Source organism: Tinamus guttatus, unplaced genomic scaffold, assembly GCF_059628265.1.
Source record: "Tinamus guttatus ecotype Peru unplaced genomic scaffold, ASM5962826v1 Tinamus_guttatus_pri_ptg000202l, whole genome shotgun sequence".
Taxonomy (NCBI): Eukaryota; Metazoa; Chordata; class Aves; order Tinamiformes; family Tinamidae; genus Tinamus; species Tinamus guttatus.
The window spans coordinates 644,537-664,507 of record NW_028288736.1 but is presented as its reverse complement, the minus strand read 5'-3'; the positions used below and the strand labels follow the sequence as shown (position 1 = coordinate 664,507).

General features: G+C 44.0%; 1 protein-coding gene across 1 annotated transcript in view; it reads right to left on the bottom strand.

Moving 5' to 3' along the window:
• Window positions 1-15,266, bottom strand: part of ARSJ (arylsulfatase family member J) — a 32,011-nt gene extending 16,745 nt beyond the window's left edge. Inside the window, exon 1 of the mRNA XM_010228098.2 lies at window positions 14,890-15,266. Within this exon, the coding sequence (XP_010226400.2) occupies window positions 14,890-15,266 (377 nt within the window). The remainder of the gene's footprint in view (window positions 1-14,889) is intronic.
• Window positions 15,267-19,971: the final 4,705 nt, after the last annotated feature.

Genomic DNA, 19,971 nt, shown 5'->3' with positions numbered 1-19,971 from the left:
TGGATCAGCGTAATACATATTTTTCTGTACGATACTAGCAGTTGATACGCATAGAGCAGGCTGCTGGAGGGAAACATTTTAATTCCATTTCTGCCTGGCCAGCACTGTATCAGCACTAACTGTTTCAGACATTTCTGCAGCACGGTAATATTTGCAAGCGCTTCCTTCAAAAACGTGCATAATTTAATTCCAAAAATGCAGGACTGTTTTGACACAACGTATCAAGTGCTACCACAGAGCAGACTCCAGCCATACTCCTTCCATTTGTTAAAATCAGAATTTCCCATAGGCAAGCCAAGGAAGTTAGACTAAGCAAGGGTGTTTTTTAGCAAATTTATTTTCCATAAAAGAATAGTGGTAGAAAAACAACAGCTTTTACATCTCTCAGTAAATACCAAAACTTTCCTTGGTGCTCAGTCAGACACTCTTTTCCCTTTTAAACAGGACATAAGACAACTCTTTTTTTAAAAGAAAATCTTCTAATTATATACATGATCATTTGATAGATATCATTTTAAAACAACTAGAACTGTTTTGCCACAGTTTTTGTTTGGATATTCGTATTCCAATACAGTAGCTGCACTTTACAAAAATTAGGCCAGACAAGACATGAGCAAGGCCAACAGGAGTGTATTCTATCACCACCACAGGCGGATGACAGTATTTCGGAAAGAGTTATGTATTTTTCAGTATTTAACTTACGTTTCTACAAAGCCATTTCTACAAAGCCTTTTTAAAGGGCTGGGTACCTTTATAGCACTTGTATATTTTGAATAGAGAAGATTAAAAAAAAACAAAAACAAACAAACAAAAAAAAACTCAGTTCTGTCTTGTGAAAATTCTAAAACTCTCTGAATTCTACTAAATTCCAGTCCTGGGCTCAGAATCTGTCCAATTCCCCTAGATGTTTTATTCACGTTAAAGAAAAATGACCCAGAAAAATGTCATTATATGAAAAATAGAAACTCCTGCCTGAGTGATAAGGCATTGTTGCTTCCTGAGATGCTTAAGTGAAGAAACTGACAATCCCCATTTTTGTCCCATATAAACTTGGTGGTTTCAATCTAGTAATGTGTTTTTTCTCCCTTCCTCCTTCATCATCATAAATTTTCCTTGAAAAGTAGGAGGAGTCATTTTTACACACGCTTACCAAAATTCAGTTTATTCCTGAAACCAAAATCCACTTCTGTCTGAAAGCAGGTGACAAGGCCATTTTGTCAGATCCAAATGAAAGTAAAGGTCACATTGCTAATAAAAGTAGATATTACTCACAGCAGAGGAAACACCTGGAACATGCCTGAATGGTCATCCCTAATCTTTAAAACCCAGCGAGGCCCCACCAGTAATTATAGAGAAGAAAACCTTGCTATTTAACTCCATATATGTCTGCTTCAAAAGAGCTGCAGACTTCAAAATGTCTTTTAAGAAAATGCCTTCAAATGTCAATGACGAGAAACTCCTCTTCCTATTAAATCATGAATTTGTTCATTCCTCAGCAAAGTGACTATCTAATACAGATATTAAGGAGTACAAGTACCTGTATCACTGAGCTACTGTCAGGAGCTCTACTTGCATATTAGCTTTAGCACATTTATATCATTTATGATCAGCTCAGTCTAAAACACAGACTTTTTTTTTGTGAGGAAACATACCCGAGCAACTTTCCCTAACTCACAAGAGACACAAAGGGCTCCGTGCTCACCTGTGGCACGGGCAGCTGCAGTTGCAGCAAGGCTGGCCTAGTCGCCTGCCTGGGAGCAGCCTGCAGCACAAACCAGAGCCTACAGAGAAGGTTCTCTCCACTAATTCGGGATTTTTTTTGCCTGGTTTCATCACAGAAACATATAGAGAAAATAAAACTTGATCAGACAATCAAACAATTCCTGTCTTCATTCCCAGCTACAGGTGATACCCTGTAACACACTAGCGTACCAGGATGCTACATCATGGTTTATATGATGCTGTCCTGAACAGAGCATAATTATCCAATTGACTATGAGTTAGGAAGAAAAGGGAGAAGGGAGAGCTGGAAAACAAACCAAGTAAGACATTAAAAGCCAACAGCTGAAAAGAGAACATGAAATTCCCAAATGAATTGGAATGAAATCCCCAATTCCTTAAGTAATTCTGAAAACACAATCAGTAAACTGCTCCAAGTTTCAACACAAAGAATTTGGAGTAAATATATTTATGGAGCTTGTTCTTCCATACTTAAAATACAACCTTGATAAATAAGAAGTAAAACCAATGAGGTCATTACATTTAGTAATGAAAACTCATCATTTTTACATGGAATATGATACATTTTTAAGATTAAACTTATACAAAGCAAATTTCACTACATTTGCAGACTTTGAATATGTCTTTGAATAGGAGAGCTGCTGCATACACTTTGGAGAACAGCAGTAAAATTAAAAATGAACTTACAAATTAAAAGAATAGTCTAAACCAAACAGAAGGGAAGCATTAACAAAGTACTACTTTATGTAGGAATAACTGCCCAAAGTGTTTTTTTTTTTTTCTTTTTGTAGAAAAAATGAGGGCTTCCTGCATAACCCAAGCTAAATATGAGTCAGCCAGATTCCACTATTGCAAAAAACAAACAGAAGGAAAAAAAAAAAAATCTTAGTGGGATGTATATAAGTGATTGCCTAAGTGTAACATGTGACATGCAGCACAGAGTAAGGAAATATATTTGCTTCATAACCAAGCGTTCAGACCTGAGAGGGTCGCGCCGCAGACTCAGTTGCTCCGTGACTGTGACCTGGGGCTGCCCCTGTCCTGAGCTACCCCAGCACGCGGGTGCAGCGACAGCAGCGACCCCAGGAGGACAAGCAGCTTGGTTTTGTTTGCAGACTGCAGCGTAACTGGTGAACTGCCCTTCTCCTGCTATCTCCTACCCATGCGCAATGAAGAGACAGCAATGTGCAAGCCAAGGTCTGTGTGGACACGTGAAAAGAACCAATTTTGCTCGAGCAGGAGAAGGAAAGAGCACAGACACGATACTAGACTTTGGACACACAGGACATTACTGCCTTCCTGTAGCAAAGGAAGCACTTCACTGAAGAACAAGCAAGAGACTGCAAGCTCAAACTGCAGCAGGATAGAGAGAAGTCAGCCAACTTTAAACTAAAGAACTGAAATTATAACTAAGTTAGCCTAGAAAGGTTTGGAAATTGCTGAAGGATTTTGGAAACAAGTTTCTCAAGCATGTTTCGAGAATATTTTTTGTGACGTTTTCCTACGGGAGGACAGCCTAGACAATTCACTAAGGTTTGCGCCACCTCGCTGCCCAGAGGCAGCCGCACGGCGCTGCAGCAGTGAGCACAGTTTGCTCCCTGCCTTCCAAGCTGGCCGGGAGGGAGGGAGGCAGCAGCAGCCGCCCGGACGCCAGGGAGGCCGGCCGCGACCTCCCAGGCACCGCGCTCTGTGCGGCGCAGACACAGGCAGCGCAGCACAGACACCCCAAGCAGCACCACGGCTAACTTGTTCCTTCTCCACGGAGGAGACACGTTTCACCCCGTGACTGGATCGCTGGCAGCAGCCACCTGAGCGGAGCCCAGCCAAGCCTGTCGCTGCGACCGAGCATGCCGTAAACAGAACACCTGCTTCACTGAAAGCACCTTGTTCTCACATCAAATCGCAAGACAAAGTGTAAAAAGATTCCCCACACAGCTAGGACAAGCTGGCCATAGCAAAGAGCTCAATTCCAGGGCCTGCAGTACATCAGCAGAGCCTGATTTGGTTTGGGGAAGGAGCAGGGAAGGTGAAAGTCAATAATCTTGCCTATACATCAGATCATATATCATGTCATCTCTAATTAGAGCCCCCTGAACTGTTTCCAAGGACCTCAGGTTTGTTTGCTTTTTAAAAGCAGTCCTAGGATTAACGTAACTTTCGTAAAGACCCTTCTCTTCCTAGTTAGGATTACCTTTTCCATACGGTCTTAAAATGCTATACAGGTAGAAACATAGAGACTAAATATTTACTATTTATTAGAAACAGGTTGCCAAGCAAGGCTGTGGAGATCTTCAAAACCTGCTTGGATACCACCCTGTGCCACGTGCTTTAGGTGTCCCTGTGTGTGCAGAGGGGTTGACCTCCAAAGGTCCATTCCAACCTTAACCTACGACTCTATGAAAATTGTCCTCAATAGGAGGCTTTGAAAGCATTTTGAAAGATATTTTCAGACCAGTGCAAGGAGAATTATCTGTGCTACTTTAAAATATATATATATATACACACTACTGGGATCAACTGTAATTAATCCATCCATAAAATAAAGCAAGTATGTTTACCTTACAGATACAAAATCTGCATGCATGCCAGCAACTGGTTAACAGGAACACAAATACCAGTCATGCCTGAAAGAAGCATGGAAGTGATTATGCAGCCCACAAGCACCTGAATAACTAGAGACAGGACTGAGGGACAGGATGATACCATTACTCCTTGGGGAGTAGAGTTGGCTTTGGATAACTAAATGAATTTATTATGATGATCACTAGTTTTTTGAGGGCCGGAAGTATCAGAATTAGAAAAGGATAGCATACCATTTAGCATACCATATAGCAAATCATTTAGCACATAAGTGCTCTACTCTGATTTTCCTTAAGATGCCTGAGACTGCAATTTGGATATTACAACTACCAAAACAAAATAACCCATAAACTTAATTTTCCCTTAGCTATATAGACTCGTCATGGTTCATGGTAATAAAACATACATTGTTGCTGTTGTTGTTCTATAGCTAGCAGAAATGACTCAGTTGCACCCAGGAAACATATGTTGAGTAATAAAGTGTCATCTTCATTTGACAATTTTGCAGAATCAAAAGCACTGCAGAGACTTACACACCAGAGCTACGTGGACACAAACAAAGCCTTTAAATGGGCTAACTGGCAAAGATCATGGCAAGTTAATGAATGCAGTGAGAGATACAGCTAGCATCGACTCACACTATTCAACTCTGGGGTGCTTCAAGGCTATACTTCCTAGAAGCAGGAACCAAAATGCACTGAAGAAAACGGCTTGGCTTCTAGTGACTAGATGGATAAGAGTCTGGGGTTCAGTACAGAAAGCTACTGGACACTACTGGAGCTACGTTTTCCCAGGGCAAACAGCCAGGGTTTCCCCCGCCGGGAACCCAAGGCAGTCCGCAGCAGGGGAGCTGAAGCAGACCCACCCGAAGGGCCTCTGGAGGAACCTGCTGCCTCCCGCCGCGGGGTTCACTCTGCGGCCAGTCCCACCCTGCAGGATCCCTTCTCCAAAGCCACGCTGCAACCGCGTGAATCGGCTGCAAATTGCCAGCCAAAGTACTAGAAAACACCAACTCCTAACAGCAGAAAACAATACATAAACCGTGTGATTGTCTCCAACAGAAAAAGAAATGAAATATTGAAATCAACACTTAACCTTCAACTTGGAGATGCTACATGCGGTTTCACCGTGGGAAATGCATTACTGCCAAAGGGTTATAAAACGAAATCTGCGTCAGGCTAAAGACTCAACGAGGCTATAATGGTGCCAAAGAGCATTACCTTAGCTCTCCATCATTACATCTGACTGCATCATTTACAGCACATGTGCCTAACATTACCAGGATGGCCAAATACTCCTCAGTTTATCACAGAGGCTCATTATTTTTAATCTTAAAATAAACCTTTTATATTCTAACATAAATCATTCTATAATTCTAGGCTCTATAATGCACAACGACTATAATCAAGTATTCATCTTCAATTTTTCTTCAAATTTTCAAATTCGTAATGATGTCCTTCAAAGCAGATGGAAACTCACTTCTTATTAGGGCTCATTATCGCAGAGATTGTTCCTACAATAATACCTCAGTACCCACTAACATTTCATGTTTTAGGCAAACTTGCATTTCACTATTTGTCTCATGAAGGTACAATATTCTCTATCAGAGAAGAAACTGAAAATGCATAAATCGAGAGAAAAATACACTGAATCTTAAAATGGATGCAGTAAACTTACCTAGAAACAGATAATATTCTGAGAAACGTATATTTTGGAACTAAAATGTAATGCAAACTGCTGACTGCATATTTCATGTTAAATATTTATTACACATAGTCCTAATTGATTAGCTTCATATATTGTTTAACAACCAGTGATGCTACATCTTTTGAATTAAAAAAATGTTGTTTTTAATATGATTCTTTCTCAGAAGAAAAGAAAGAAAACTTACTAAGTCTTCTTTGATTTTTTTCTGTCATACTCTCCTAAGTGCTTGATGATTATCCTGCTGCTACTTTGTTCACTAAAAGCAAAAAAGCTGGGAAGCACCCAGGAAGCCCATTAAATGCAATCAGAGTGATAACTAAAACCCATGACTCAGTACCCTCCTAATCCGCCCACCTGGGAGACTGTCAATTAAGCCAGTTAAGTTTCTAAGCCAGTTAGGAGGGGAAAGTAATTGAAACCTAAAATGGGAGGGATCTCAAGATGTTACTTTAAGAATAAGAGCCATAGCAATCTGTTTACAATCTTGTATTCCCATATAATCAGATTAAAATATCACTAAGAAATAAGGACCAAGTTGTGGGTCAGTATTATATAATATATATTTTAATTAATTAAAAAACAAAGAAACAATAATCATTCAGGAGCCTGGTAAGATGTATTGCAAAGTCATTTACTTAGTGTAAACTGAGACAGAAGGAAGTTTCTGCCTGATTCTATCTATCTGCTGAATTTTGGGACTTTAAGCAAGGATAAGATTTGAGGGACCTTCTTTTGTAGAGTTGGTAGTATCTTTAAAGTTTTCAAATACTGGAATAAACACTTGTGCTCATAAATCTTAATAACTAATACTCTAACCCCTAACCCTCCGCTCCTCAGGGAACCACCTACAAGTGCCACGGGCCGCGACAAGGCAGAAGGGATGTCCTGGCACCAGTGCTGTTCCTGATTAGGTGTTTAACAGGGAATAGGCTAATGCTTGGTTTCTGCCTATTGATTTTCCTGCCTGTAGGTTGAAACTAAAGGCTGTGTGACCACAGAAGGCTGTCAACATTAATAATGCCCACTTCTTTAATGCTTATAATGTAAAAGGATCTCTTCAAGCACACACCTGGGAAGATGACAGCATTTTTAAAACACAGAAAAGGCATCCCGATACTTTGGGGACGAGGAGGAAGTGACCGCCTGGCACCGTTGATGAACACACTGCAAAGGCAACCGAACTGAACTCCTCAACAGGGTTCCCCTGATTTCCTACTCTGAGTCACCAGGTCCAATTTTCTGATTTCAATCAGAGACCACAGAAAGTCAAAAGCCATTTTAGTCAAACCTCAGTGGTTAAAACATATTTCAAATTGACATTAATGGGAATCAAGACAGTACTTCTAATTTGTTTCCCTTCTGAACTGTTCATACTGTATTTCAGACAGCAACTTACAATTACCAAAGACAAGCTAAGCTCATTAGTTTGATCTACTGGGTTTTATCTAAGAAAACGAACGTGTAGATTACTATAAAAGGTGTAATGTTAAAGAGAAAACAAACAAGTGATATACAATCACTTACTTCCAGACATAACCTTTGATTAACTTGTTTACATTAATCTAATAAATTCATGTTTGCTGAAATTATCTCACTCATTTTTACCATTCAATCTAAACCTGAGCAAACCATTCCACCTCAGGAAACAAAATCTGACAATACTCAATAAATACAGAGAAAATACACAAACATCTCAAAGAATGACCATTAAGTATTTATGAGAAATCCGCATCACAAGAACCTATATCAGGATGGAGTAAGAGGTGAGAAAAGCAGCGAGATGCAGCATGCACTCATTGAAGATGCTACTACTCATGTGTGTCAAACTGTGTAAGTCAGTACATATTAATACTTCAGTTTATTGCAACATTCTGTAATTTCCATTTAAAAAATTACAAGTTTTCATGACTCCTGCCCTATGAACTAACATGGCTCCCCCAAAATCCTCATAAATTGGGCAAGGTATTAAAAGCAAACAAACAAAAAAACACATCAACAAAAAAAACCCCAGTTCAACAGTTAGCTACATATTTTAGGCAATCTTACAGTTGCTTTATAAGCAGCAAGCCTGAAGTATATGTGTGTGTGTATATATATAATATATAATAATATATATACACACACCCACTTCATATACATACTCCTTGGTATATTTTAATCTTTTTCAATCTTTTTTGCTTGTATGTAGTTTCCTTTCCAACTATTTTCCTCCAAGTGCTCCTTTTAAAGCCCATTATTAGTTATGGGGATAAGAACAGACTTTGTACTATTTAAGAATAAAGAGCACTTGACTAACTGGATCTGACATTCTGCAGAAAGAAGAGAGGACAGAACAGACACAGAACAAAACAAGGAAAGGAAGTCCTTACATTTAGCTATTTACTCCTCTGCATACTTCCAGGAACCCTCACACACTGCTTATATTTGGACAATGTCACCCTCAGTGGAAGATTATAACAACAGGACATGGAAAGAGATACCTCAAGTATAAGAACATGGAAAAAGATACCGCAGCATCTTTGGCAGCAGTCCTACAAATTATGCTAAAAGAAGTGAGCAGAAGTAAATAATTACATACTGCTAGAGTTATGAAGGCCCAGAGGGGAAAAAAATCTTGAAAATTTTCAGAGAAAAATGAGGATATGGAAAAAATAATTCTTTGGAGAAGCTGAAGTGCCGCTCTCGTGCGAACTGCCTTCTCCCAGCAGGAACACAGAAGCACCTTCTCGCGTGCCGTGTGGGATTGCTCTGCTAGCTCTCGCCCAGTCCTGCGGACGCCTCCTGCAGTTAATAGGTCCTTCAAAAGAAGGGCAGAAGGAGCTGGAAGGGAAGTCCTACAGTTCAGCTCTCTTCCCCATGACAGACTCAGCTACATTACATCATTCCTGACACATTTTCATTGTCTGTTCTTAATGATTGCTAATGAAGTAACTCAGCAATTTTCCAAAGCGAGCTATTCCAGTGTGACAGTCTTCATCATTTAAAACTCTGTCTTATTATCTAACCTGAAATTTTCTCACTCAAGGAAGCCCACTCCTGCTTGTGCCATCCACCCTGACACTAAAAGCGCATTATCCCCCTTCTCTTTGCTATAGATTTTATCATACTGTAAGACTTTTTATGTTCCTTCTCGTTTTTCTCTTCTTTAGACTAAACAGCACAATTTCTTTTGATCTTTTTTCCACAGTAATCTTTCTGATATCTCTGATGATCCTCACATGGACACTGTCCAATAACACACACTGCTCTAGCAGAGCAATGCCCAAGTTTGGGCACAAGAGCTCCAGCTAGAAAGCAGAAAGGCTGCTTCACATATCTGGTAACTCCCCCATTTAAACAAACTACTGTGATGTTTGCCTTTTTTGCAACTCCATGACATTGCTGACTTACATTCAGTGCATGATTCCCGTAATCCCAGCCACTTTTCTAAAGGACCTGCCAGATAAGCAGTCGTCCATCATCCACTGCTTGCAAAGTTGTTATGCCTGCTCCAGCCCAGTATCTTCAATTTACAACTGCTAAATTTAATTCTGCTTTTTTTCCTCGGATTATTTCTCTAGCTTGTCCAGATGATTTGGGCTATCCCCACAGTCCCGCCAAACTCAGCGGCACATTTAATCAGCACGCTCTATTTCATCATCCAGCCTCTTAGCAAAACCACAGATCAGAATTGAACTTGGGACTGACAACTGCCAAAGTTTCTTTACTTCAAAGCACATGCAGAAATAGGCCGTGCCTTGAGATACTGGGTTGTTGTACTGTAGTTCTTCGTTAGTTGCAAATTAATGCAAGTATGCAACGGAGTGTCCCATGCATTTTCCAGGATTTTTTTTCCTCTAGAACAATAAATTTCTTTGGAACGTGCACTGCAACACTGGGTTTCTGCACACAACTAGATTCCCTAGCTAGATGCGCGGATGCTTTGGGGCAGCGGGACTACAAGCACCTGTCAGATGGTACTGGCAGTGCTCACGCGTCTCACCGGGGCCTGGGCTGCCGAGCAGCGCCTGCTGGATTTGCTTTATGCCAAGGAGGCCACAGGGCCAAAGTCGAAGGAGCGGCTGTTGAAGCAGCTGCTCCCCATCAGACGACCATGTAGCAGACCCTCCGGGCAGGATCCAGGCCCTGAAACCCCTCTTGCAGCTGCGAGAGGCCCCCGCAAAGGCCGGCAGCCGACACGGCAGCGCAGCAGGAGACCACGACGGCTCCACGCAGGATGCGGCAGCGCCCGGCGGGGCTGGGGCAGGCGCAGGGCACTCGTCCCCTTCGGAGGAGCTCACCTCCCTTTGACCAAATGACTTAGTTGGCCACTATGTACATCATTAGCAAGAGAATGCATATGAACCAGCAATGTATAAACAGATGTAATATTTATAAAGAGCTAACTTGGATGTAATTATTTAAAATAACACTGATTGTGCACACCTCTTACATATTGGCTGTTTCTGTCTGGTTTAGATGGGCAAATTCTGCAAACTTCATTTTATCCCGGGGGAAAAAAAAGAGGGTTTTATGTCAACATTTCTCAACATCTTACATCTCTACATTCCACCCATAATGCAGAGCTTATTCTTGAGATCAGTGTATGGTTTCCGTGATTCTCAACAACTCGCTCTAAATGGGAGTTCAAATTCCTCAGCGATCTGTAACCTTGGCAGCATGTCAGGTCCCGGCTCCTGCGTAGGGCAGGATCCCTTCTGCGGCCCAGAAGGATTCTAGTCCATGCAGCGGTGCCAAGGTTGCAAGTCCAACAGTCATCAGAAAACTAACGCTTAGAAGAGGAAGCAGCTGTCCCTTCTCCTCGTAAGGCTAAAATATATATTTGTGTATATCATTTCATCTTTCAAGTTTTTTCCCTCAAGTATTGGTACAGCAAATACAACTAAAGTGTATTATACTCTCACCAGAACTGGGTTGGGTGCCCCAAGAGATGTTCATCTAAGCTCATAATCTTTGCCTCAGCCTCCTTTTGATTATAAATTTTCAAAGTTTCCTTAAAAGCACTGGGAAACTCTCCACACTTAGATTATACTTCAATAATCCATCATTTACAAAGGAGATCAGCGCTCATAAAAATTGAACTTAGCAAATTATCTAAGTAAGCAATACACATCTGACCATGGCAAAGCCATCTTCTACCCTCAGTCTCATCAACCAACTCACACACATATAAACAAAACCTTCACACAGAGGTCATCTTAAATTTTCTTAGGAAGCTAGAGGACAGAACTGTTCAATAAACCAAGCTCCTCTTAAACTGCACTACTAGATATAGTGTGTAAAATTATTCATGAAAAGAAAATTCATCAGGACCACCAGCACATACCTCTAGAAGAGTGTGACCAAGAGACTGCTGGACACAGAGCGTGCCTGGGCTCTTCTTATCCCCTTTTCACAGAACCACAGGATGGTCGAGGTTGGAAGGGGCCTCTAGAGATCGCCTAGTCCAATCCCCCTGCTCCAGCAGGGACACTGAGAGCACGTTGCTTTTCCCATCATCTGATTCCAGCCACTCTCAAACTGGTACTGACCAAGCAAACCTTAAGCCTAAGACACCACCACTCTCTTTATGTTCTTCTGTGTAAACCAGATTAAAAGCTAGCTTTTCTCTCAGTACTAGTCTAAAGCTAGGTATCCTGAACTATTCTGATTAAGGGATTTAGTTTATCAAGAGTTGCTATCAAGACTTGCTTATCAAGACTCTTAAGGAGAAAATTTAAAAGAATACTTTAAGATTTAAAAGAATACTGTACCACAAGATGCTTTGGACCTCTTTTGGAGGACCAAAGACAACACAGCCATGGGATGGAGGGGGGAGAAAAAGTAAACAAACCTGCTTTCAGTCTTTTTGCCAATGCACCAACCCCACCTGTGAGCAGCCCTGGCTCAAGCGCGCACAGAAGAGAGAGCAGCGGCAGCTCTCCAGCGAGCAGGGAGAAGGCAGCTCCCGGCGCAGCCGCGGAGCCCTGCGGGGAGGCCGGCAGCCCCGGCTCCCGCAGCGCAGCCTGGCAGCCGCAGAGCAGCCCCGGCCGCTTCCCCGCGCTCCCCGCTCCGGCTCCGGCGCGCGCAGGCGGCACCGGGCCCACTGGCGCTCGCTTTCCTCCCGCTCCCGAGATCCCGCTCGGCCGTGTCCCCTTCCTCGCACCCAAAACTAAAGGCCAAGGTTAAAAAATAAAACAAATAGATAAATAAAAATAGCCTGAGCCGTACTATTAGCTTAGAAGTTTTTGACAAAGTGAATGGGAAAATAGGTAATGAGGGTGGAAACTAATGCAAAGCAAGAAGAGAAGGGTGGCCAAAACATGAAGAGCAGGACATGAGAAAGCAGACAAGGGGGAGCAGAAATGGCCACAGACAGGCTTGCCAGCTCTTATGCCATGGTATAGCATGAAGGGAAAAAAAAACCCAACAAAACAACCAACCCTGACACTTTCCCCTAACACTCTCTCCTGCCCTTCGTTTGCTCTCTTGCATAGGAGAACTACCAGAAGAAGGATCCCTCTACTAGCACAAATCCTAAAGGAACTGCCTGGAGACCTACAAAAAATGCAGAACATTCAAAGTCTCTTTGCCTGAAGTCTAACTTTCGTTTGGCAACGTGAGTCAGTGCTCCCTAATGGCTCCAATTTACACAAGTTTCTCTGTTTTTTTATAGATCACTGGGGCAGCGTTTGGAACATATTAAGCATGGTATGCGTCCTGGGAAGCATGTAGCATCCCAGGTGGGCCTTCAGCAGGCGAGCAGGGCTTTCTAGCCCTGAACTAACATGCCTTGGAATTCAAAAATTATCAGCACTTCCAGTGGATTAACAGTTTTTGAATCCTGGCGCTTTAATTGTGGTACTTCTAGTATGAAAGCATTAAAAGTAGTGATCACCAGTTTGTATCTTCAGCCAGAAGAAGAGATAATAGTATCCTTCTGCATCTGCCTTGTTAATATTCTACCCAGACTTATTAAACCCTCACCATTTCCTTCCTTTATTTCTCAGTCATGCAAAGCAGTCCTTTCCCTCTGCTGCTCCCTTTCCCAAAGCAGAACAGGAAAAAAATGTTCTAATGGTTTTAGACCAGCAGATGTTAAGAAAATAAAAATGCAGGATAAGCAAACTTCTTTTTTTTTCCAATAAAAATGTTCCAGAAACAAAGTAGGCAGATTTTCATAATTATTTCCTCCCAGTGAGCAGATGAAAAGAGCTAGGTTCCTAAGAACATGTCTGTTTTTTTCTTACATATATATGTATATTTACATATGTAAAATGTTCCATATTTAGTGAAGGATTAAAATAGGTCAACTGGGTTGCTTTTATTCCTTACTTATTTCACTCTTTTTAGCGCTCAGGCAACTCCCCCGGCCGCCGGGAGGCCGGTCCAGCACCCTGGCTCCCCTGGAAGCCGCCGGCCCCGCGGCCGCGCGATGCTCCCGTGTGCGGCGCGACGTTCCCGCGCGCGGCGCCGGCTCCCAACCACCGCCCGCAGGGAGCTGGCTGGCTACCTGCTGCTGCTGGCCTTGCTCCTTGCCTCCAACCACTGCCGGGCTTTGAAGGCAGCTACAACGCATAAATGCTATCCTAACATATAAGGTGCCCTTTTAAGCCATTACTTCAGCTGCCACAGGGCACATATGTTCTTAGAAAAGAGTGTTCCAAAACAATTTTCTCAGTCCGCACCAGGAAAATACAACGTCAGGACTGTTGTTCTAGATAACGTCAGCTCTCTGGGCCAATTTCCCAGGTCCAGGAAGTCTGAGGACTAGACTGAGACCAGGAATCACGTCTCTACCAAAAGGAGATGCAAGACACCAGGCCAGTTGCTTGTTTTATTTAATCACGTGCTTCTTTTACTAGCAGTATTAAGGTTGCCTTGTTCCTATTTACACTTAAAAGGGAAAATAAGCTAAATAATTCTTTTTCCTCTCATTTTGTTTTGTTCTTTTAAGATTTTCCTGTTCCTGTTGAAGTGAGTTAAGATAAACAGAAACGAGGTGTTTTTTTCCCAGATCGATGCGTCCACCCTTGGGGTCACTTGGGAACTGTTCCTGCCGTTCAAATGCAGGCAGAACTCTTGATCCAACCTCCAGCTCTTGATCCTTATCAGCTTTCACAGAAGGCCCTTAGGTTGGGTAATAGCTTATCCACTTAAAGCATAACAACAAAACACAACTGACCAGAGACAGCAAACAATACAACAGCAACCCGCTGGTTGTTTTTAATGAAGCAAGTATTTTAGTGGCTTGAAAGGAAAGTTTCTAATTGTTTGCAAAGTAACAATTACACTCTGACAAAAGAGATAACTGTAGTTCTGAGGAACCTGAAAAAGAATTCAGATTTCCTGAACTCATCCACACCTCACTTGCAGCGGAATCATCACTCAATTCAATATAATCCTCAGAAAAAACTTGTAGCAAGTCAAGGTTCAGAGTGTCCAGCATTGCAACGTGCATACAGCAATTTATAGGAGAAAACATTTCCCCTTCACTTCACTAACAAGGATTTTCCCTGCAACTTCTGCAATTGCAAAGCAAATCTCAGATGATCTCTTCCCAGTAACAGCAGCATTACTTGACAGCTAGCACGTATGTTAGTACTGCAATAAATGTAAATCTATTCCTATAATACTCTGGCAGGGTAGTTCACAGTCCTGAATTCTTCCTGGCTCACAGAGAGTGAGTTCCTACTGCATTATTGAGAAATGCACTTTGGAAAGTGCATTTTGCTTAAGGCTTTTACGCGAATCAGAGAGGCACCTTTCTGGCTACAGGAGCAGAGGGGTGCATCTAACCAGGTTCATCCCCAGAGACCTGCGCTCCTTTCAACAGGGACAGTCTTTAAACTGGCGATTTCAATGACGAAGTAGCGAACTTACTTTCCAGTGATAAATTGGCTTCGGGATGGTGTGCACATAGGCTGAACATAGTAGTTCTCCAGTTTAACCCCTTCGGCAGCTAGCTTGTCCAGAGTGGGTGTCCTGATCTCCGATCCGTGGTACCCTACGTCTCTGAATCCCTGATCGTCGGCCAGGATGAAGACGATGTGAGGCTGCGAGCCGGGCGCGCCGGCCCCCGGCGCCGCTCCGAGCCCGGCGCCCGCCGCCTCCGTCCCCGCGGGCCCGAGCCCGAGGCTGTCCCAGGACAGGTAGCCGTAGGCGAGCAGGCTGAGCACGGAGAGGCCGGCCAGCACCCCCACGGCCAGCATGTTCCCCCTGCGGCGCCGCCGAGGCCAGCGACACCCGCCGCGGGCCATTCACCCCGGCTGCGGCGGCGGCGCGAGGCGGAGGCCGGGGCAGCACCGCGCGCCGCGGCCCGGGCGGCGGCTCCCGGGGGCCCCGCTCAGCCCGCCGACAACTTCGCCAACTTCAGCGGCTGCCGCTCGCGCGGCGGCGGGGGGTGCCCGGCCGGGGCCGGCTCGGAGCGCGGGGGCCGGCGCTCACCGCATCCTCGGCCGCCTCCCGCGCCGCTGCCTGCCCGAGCCCGCGCCCGAGGCGCAGCCCGCGCCGGGGCCGGGGCCCGTGGCGGGGCGAGCGAGGGCGCCCCGCGGGCGCCGGGCCCGCCCCGCGCCGCGCGCGCCCCGCGGCGCCCGCCCCCGCCGCCCGCATCGCCGCCCCCGGCCCCTCTGCGCCCCGCCCGCCCCTTCTGCCCCCCCTTCCCTTTCTTTCTTTCCCTCTTTCCTCCCTCCCGTCCCCGTCCCCTTCCCGCCGCACCGCCTCCCCGCCAGCCGCCCGCCCGCCCGCCCGCTGCCCCCGGCCGGGCGCCCCGAGCGCCCCCGGGGCGGAGGCGCCGGCCCCAGGCCCGGGCCCGCGGCAAGGGCCGCTGGGCTTGCTCTGGGTTTTTGAACAAGTCAGGCTCAAATCTGAACGTGCCACAGTTGCAAAAGACAGACGGCTTCGCCCTGGTCCTTAAGATCCCGAAGCAGGCAGAAAGTCACGTTCATGCATGATTACGCTAACGGAGCGAAATGTGCAGGTCCAACCTGTCTAACGTGACTCATCACGACAGGAACGACTTTTACTCCAAGTAGGCTTTGTACCACATTAACTCTTCACTATCCAGTCAACAAAACCCGACAGTTGCTGCAGCTCCACGTGGGCAGCCCCAGAAGCGCCAGCTGGCCCCTGACGGCAAGCAGGTTGGCCGGTATCTAGCTTTCCTTCACTTCTGAAACGTGAGGGACACAACGTTTGGTACGTTCTCAGCAGCCCGCTCTGCTCCGGACTGCAGCTCATTGCCCCAAACAGGCTCGTGCAGAGCGCAAGGAAGCTCTGGGAGGAGGAGGAGGAGGAGACCTCCCTTCTCACTCAGCCTTCCTCTCACACAGCCTGGCATTCGCTCGTGCATTACATGAAAACGTGCAGAAACAGCTGTCTCTAATGAAAAACTCCCACTTCTGGAATCACCATGAGAGTACATAAGGTGCAGCATCATATTCAATCTAATGGTGCCCTCAGTTAATATTTTTCTGCAACATGCAGCTTCCAAAGGAAGTGTTAGAAGAGTTTCTGTACATGGAACAGTGAGAGAAAACATGGGAAACTGCCTCTTAACTGATACCCCTGTGGTGCATTAGGTGTTGAACACGGCTTTACATCCGTTAATTGCCTCCAGTAACATAATCTAACCTAAGTGTCTGGATTCTGCCTGCTTGGATGCTTGCACTTCCATCGTTCAGCTTGTAACAGCACTTGGTGTCCTTGTTCTGCAGAGAGAATCGCAAGAATGCTGTCCCAAAGGAATTTTAATTTGAGCCAAATCCAATTGATTTTGTGCAATCTAATGTGAACAGGAACATTTCCACTCAAAGATTTCCAGTGAAAGAGTTACCCAACAGTGTTTCACTGAAGTGAATAAAACACTGTAGCAGAAGAACGTGAACATGGATGTGCAATGAGTGATTTTCATACGCGGCCTACAGGCTTGTCGGCACTGGAAAGTAGCATCGATAAACTTACACCTGCACCGTAAAGCCTACAAAGGTTAGCTCTCAAGGTAGAACATCTGAAGTCAGAATAGCTTTAGAGCATGTTACCTCAAGCCCTTTTCAAAAAAACAAAACAAAACAAAACATCCAAAACCTAAACTGAAAAAAATGTAAAATATTCATATACTGAAATAACATCCCTTTTAAAAGAACTCTGCATTCAAATTAACTTTACTCTCACTTCTCATGGGAATAAAGAGGGTACTTCCTATGCACGCAAATGCAAAATAACATACAGAAAGCTATACAGTTTTTATTTTACTATACAGTAAATTTTAGTATACAGTAAAATAAAACCTGTATTAGTAATGGTATTTTGCCTTTAGTATATCTAATGCGATAAGGTAAGCAATTGTCCTTTTAAAATATGCTCTAATAGCAGCATGGACCCAGACAGGAATTTAAAGCAAAATGCTAAATACCTGCTAAAGTCTATTCATACTTCTGTAGTAATTAAGATATTTTCTCCCTGTTTCTTAATGATTTGCTTTTAACAGCAAAATATCAAACTTCGGGTGTTACTGTGCAGTTATTAAGAAGTGTACAGAAATTATAATCCATATCTTATGACATTTCTATATAATTATCTGTAACTATGCACCTATAATTTTCCTTACATAATCAAAATATTTCAAGAACATTAAAAGAGATGATCGGGGGGTCGGCTGCATGATATCACTACTGAGTAAGTGATTAGCATCAGTCAGCAGAACCGCAGAACCAGATAGGAGAGAGTTTGGAAGCCAAATTGTTCAAATGGTTGGAGAAGAACAGATCACTGTGCAGATGCAACAGAGTTTCTCTCCCAAAGGACCTCGAGTATGGGCTTCAGCAGACAGCAGGATACCTTTTGGTTTTGCTGAGCTGCCTCCTGGCAGGGCCCCGTTATCCATGCCACCCTTGCAACTGCAAATGGAAACATTCCCAGGCGATCACTACTGGAGGGCCGCCTATGAACCTGGCCTTCTTTCGCCATGGGCTGGACAGAACACCTACCTTTCTTCCCCTTTTTTAAAAAAAATAGGCTTATGTAAGCAAAATATTATGCTGGCCTTGGAAAATCATGTGCCATTAATATTCCACTTAATATTTGTAGACGCTCAGGATTTGGAAGCATGGCCTATACAGTCCCCTCAGGATGCTTGGTGAAGGGAAGGAGTTGTGCAAGCTGTAGCAAGTCCCCCAGGGAAAAAACACACAACCTTCATAAATACTTTAATTTGAGGGCAATGAATACATTAATCCAAATACACACTAATTAAAAATGAACTTAGTATTCCATTAGGAAATCATGTATTTTTAGCACTTGTTATACAGTCTCTGCATGTACTGAGACCATAAAATTAACTAAATTAAGCTTGTGCCAAGAGGAGGAATTTAGTTGAAGGCTTGTCTTCAGTTATCTCCAGCCGAGCTAGGGGCTATTAAACATGCCCTTTTCTAGTTGTTTCAGATCAGGCTTCCACCTAACAGGCTTTCTGTTTCTGACACATATGTTTGACAAACAAATATAAGCCCAAGAAGATAGCAGCTGAAAGGTGCTGCGGAAAAACTAAATGAGACGGTTCCTTCAAAGCCGATCATGGCAGAGCAAGGAGCCATGGGGGACTTCGAGGGACAGCAAAGAATGAGCCCGGTAGAGCTGGTTCCTGCCAGAGGTTCTGCAGAGAGGCCCCGGGGAGATGTGACTCAGAGCCATCCCTCTGAGTCACAGCTCTTCTCCTACTCCCTTCGTGCTACCCAGCCACTAATTTGCTGCTGGACTGTGTCAGATTCACACAGCAGGGAACAGGGAATATAAGCACGTTGGTGGAGACATCTTTTAAAATGAGACACACCTCAAAGAACGCAGATAAAGATATTTTCCAAAGAGGAAGACAACACAGGCTGTGTTATCTTGCTCTGCCTTGGTCTGTCACACCAGCGGAGACCACATGCAGGTCCTGTTCCAGTGCAAGAGGAGCCTGGCACGCAGCTCCAGCGTGAGCAGCGTGTATAGGCTAAATGATGCAAGATTTTTCCCTCATCCAAGTACATACCCTAAGCAGGAATCTTGCTAAGAGTTCACAAGGAACAGGAATAGAAATGGCAAAATGCGTTTTGGGAGCACAGAGTCCAGGAAAAAGATGATGTTTGCAAACAGTATAACTCATGGTAGCATTGTAACGATTCTTTTAGCACTTAGCTCAGTTTTGGAAAGGTAATTCTCATTTGTTGTAGACTACGTGATGCTTTTCACCTTCCAGTCAGGGCCATCAGTAACAGAAAAGGTTACATTGCAGGATGTGCATTCCCCTCCTCTTCTCAGTTATGCCTGAGGCCAAAGAACTTTTTGTTCAAAAAGCATTTTTTTGAACAGTTATTTTTAGCTTACTAAGTACAGCTGTATTAAGAGGAAAGCCGCCTTCGGCCTACACACACAGACAATATTCTTCAAATTCCCAAGCACAGGAAATGTAACTATGCATTTCCTATTAACCTTACTTTTACCAATAATTTAGTTTCTGCGCACCACTGGCCTCAGCGCATCTGCCTGCTAGGGAAGAAAAAATCAGGCCTGCACTTCATTCTGTTTCCCAAGTGGATGCTGTGCTTTTGTCCAGCATTCATTGCTGGAAACAGCGTATTAGGAACATGAATAAAAACTGGTGATTCACAGGACTTACATCATTGCCTTTGCTTTCATTGGAGGAACCTGGTAATTAATTTGCAGATCTGCTAGTCATGAATTATCAGATTGCACCAGTGACTTACTCCCCAGTTCATGATGACATAAGCAGAACCTGCTGCTAAGTTATTCTGTATTTAACACAGTTTCCTCAATTCCCTGCTGTATTCCATAGGCAGAGGTCCAGATTCTGATCTCAGCTGCCTTCAGGGATGTAAATTGGCAGTTACTCGACTGATGCCAAAAAAGGTACCTGGAAGTTGAGGACTTGACCTTAGGAATGCCTCACACAGTGATCCCTGTCAC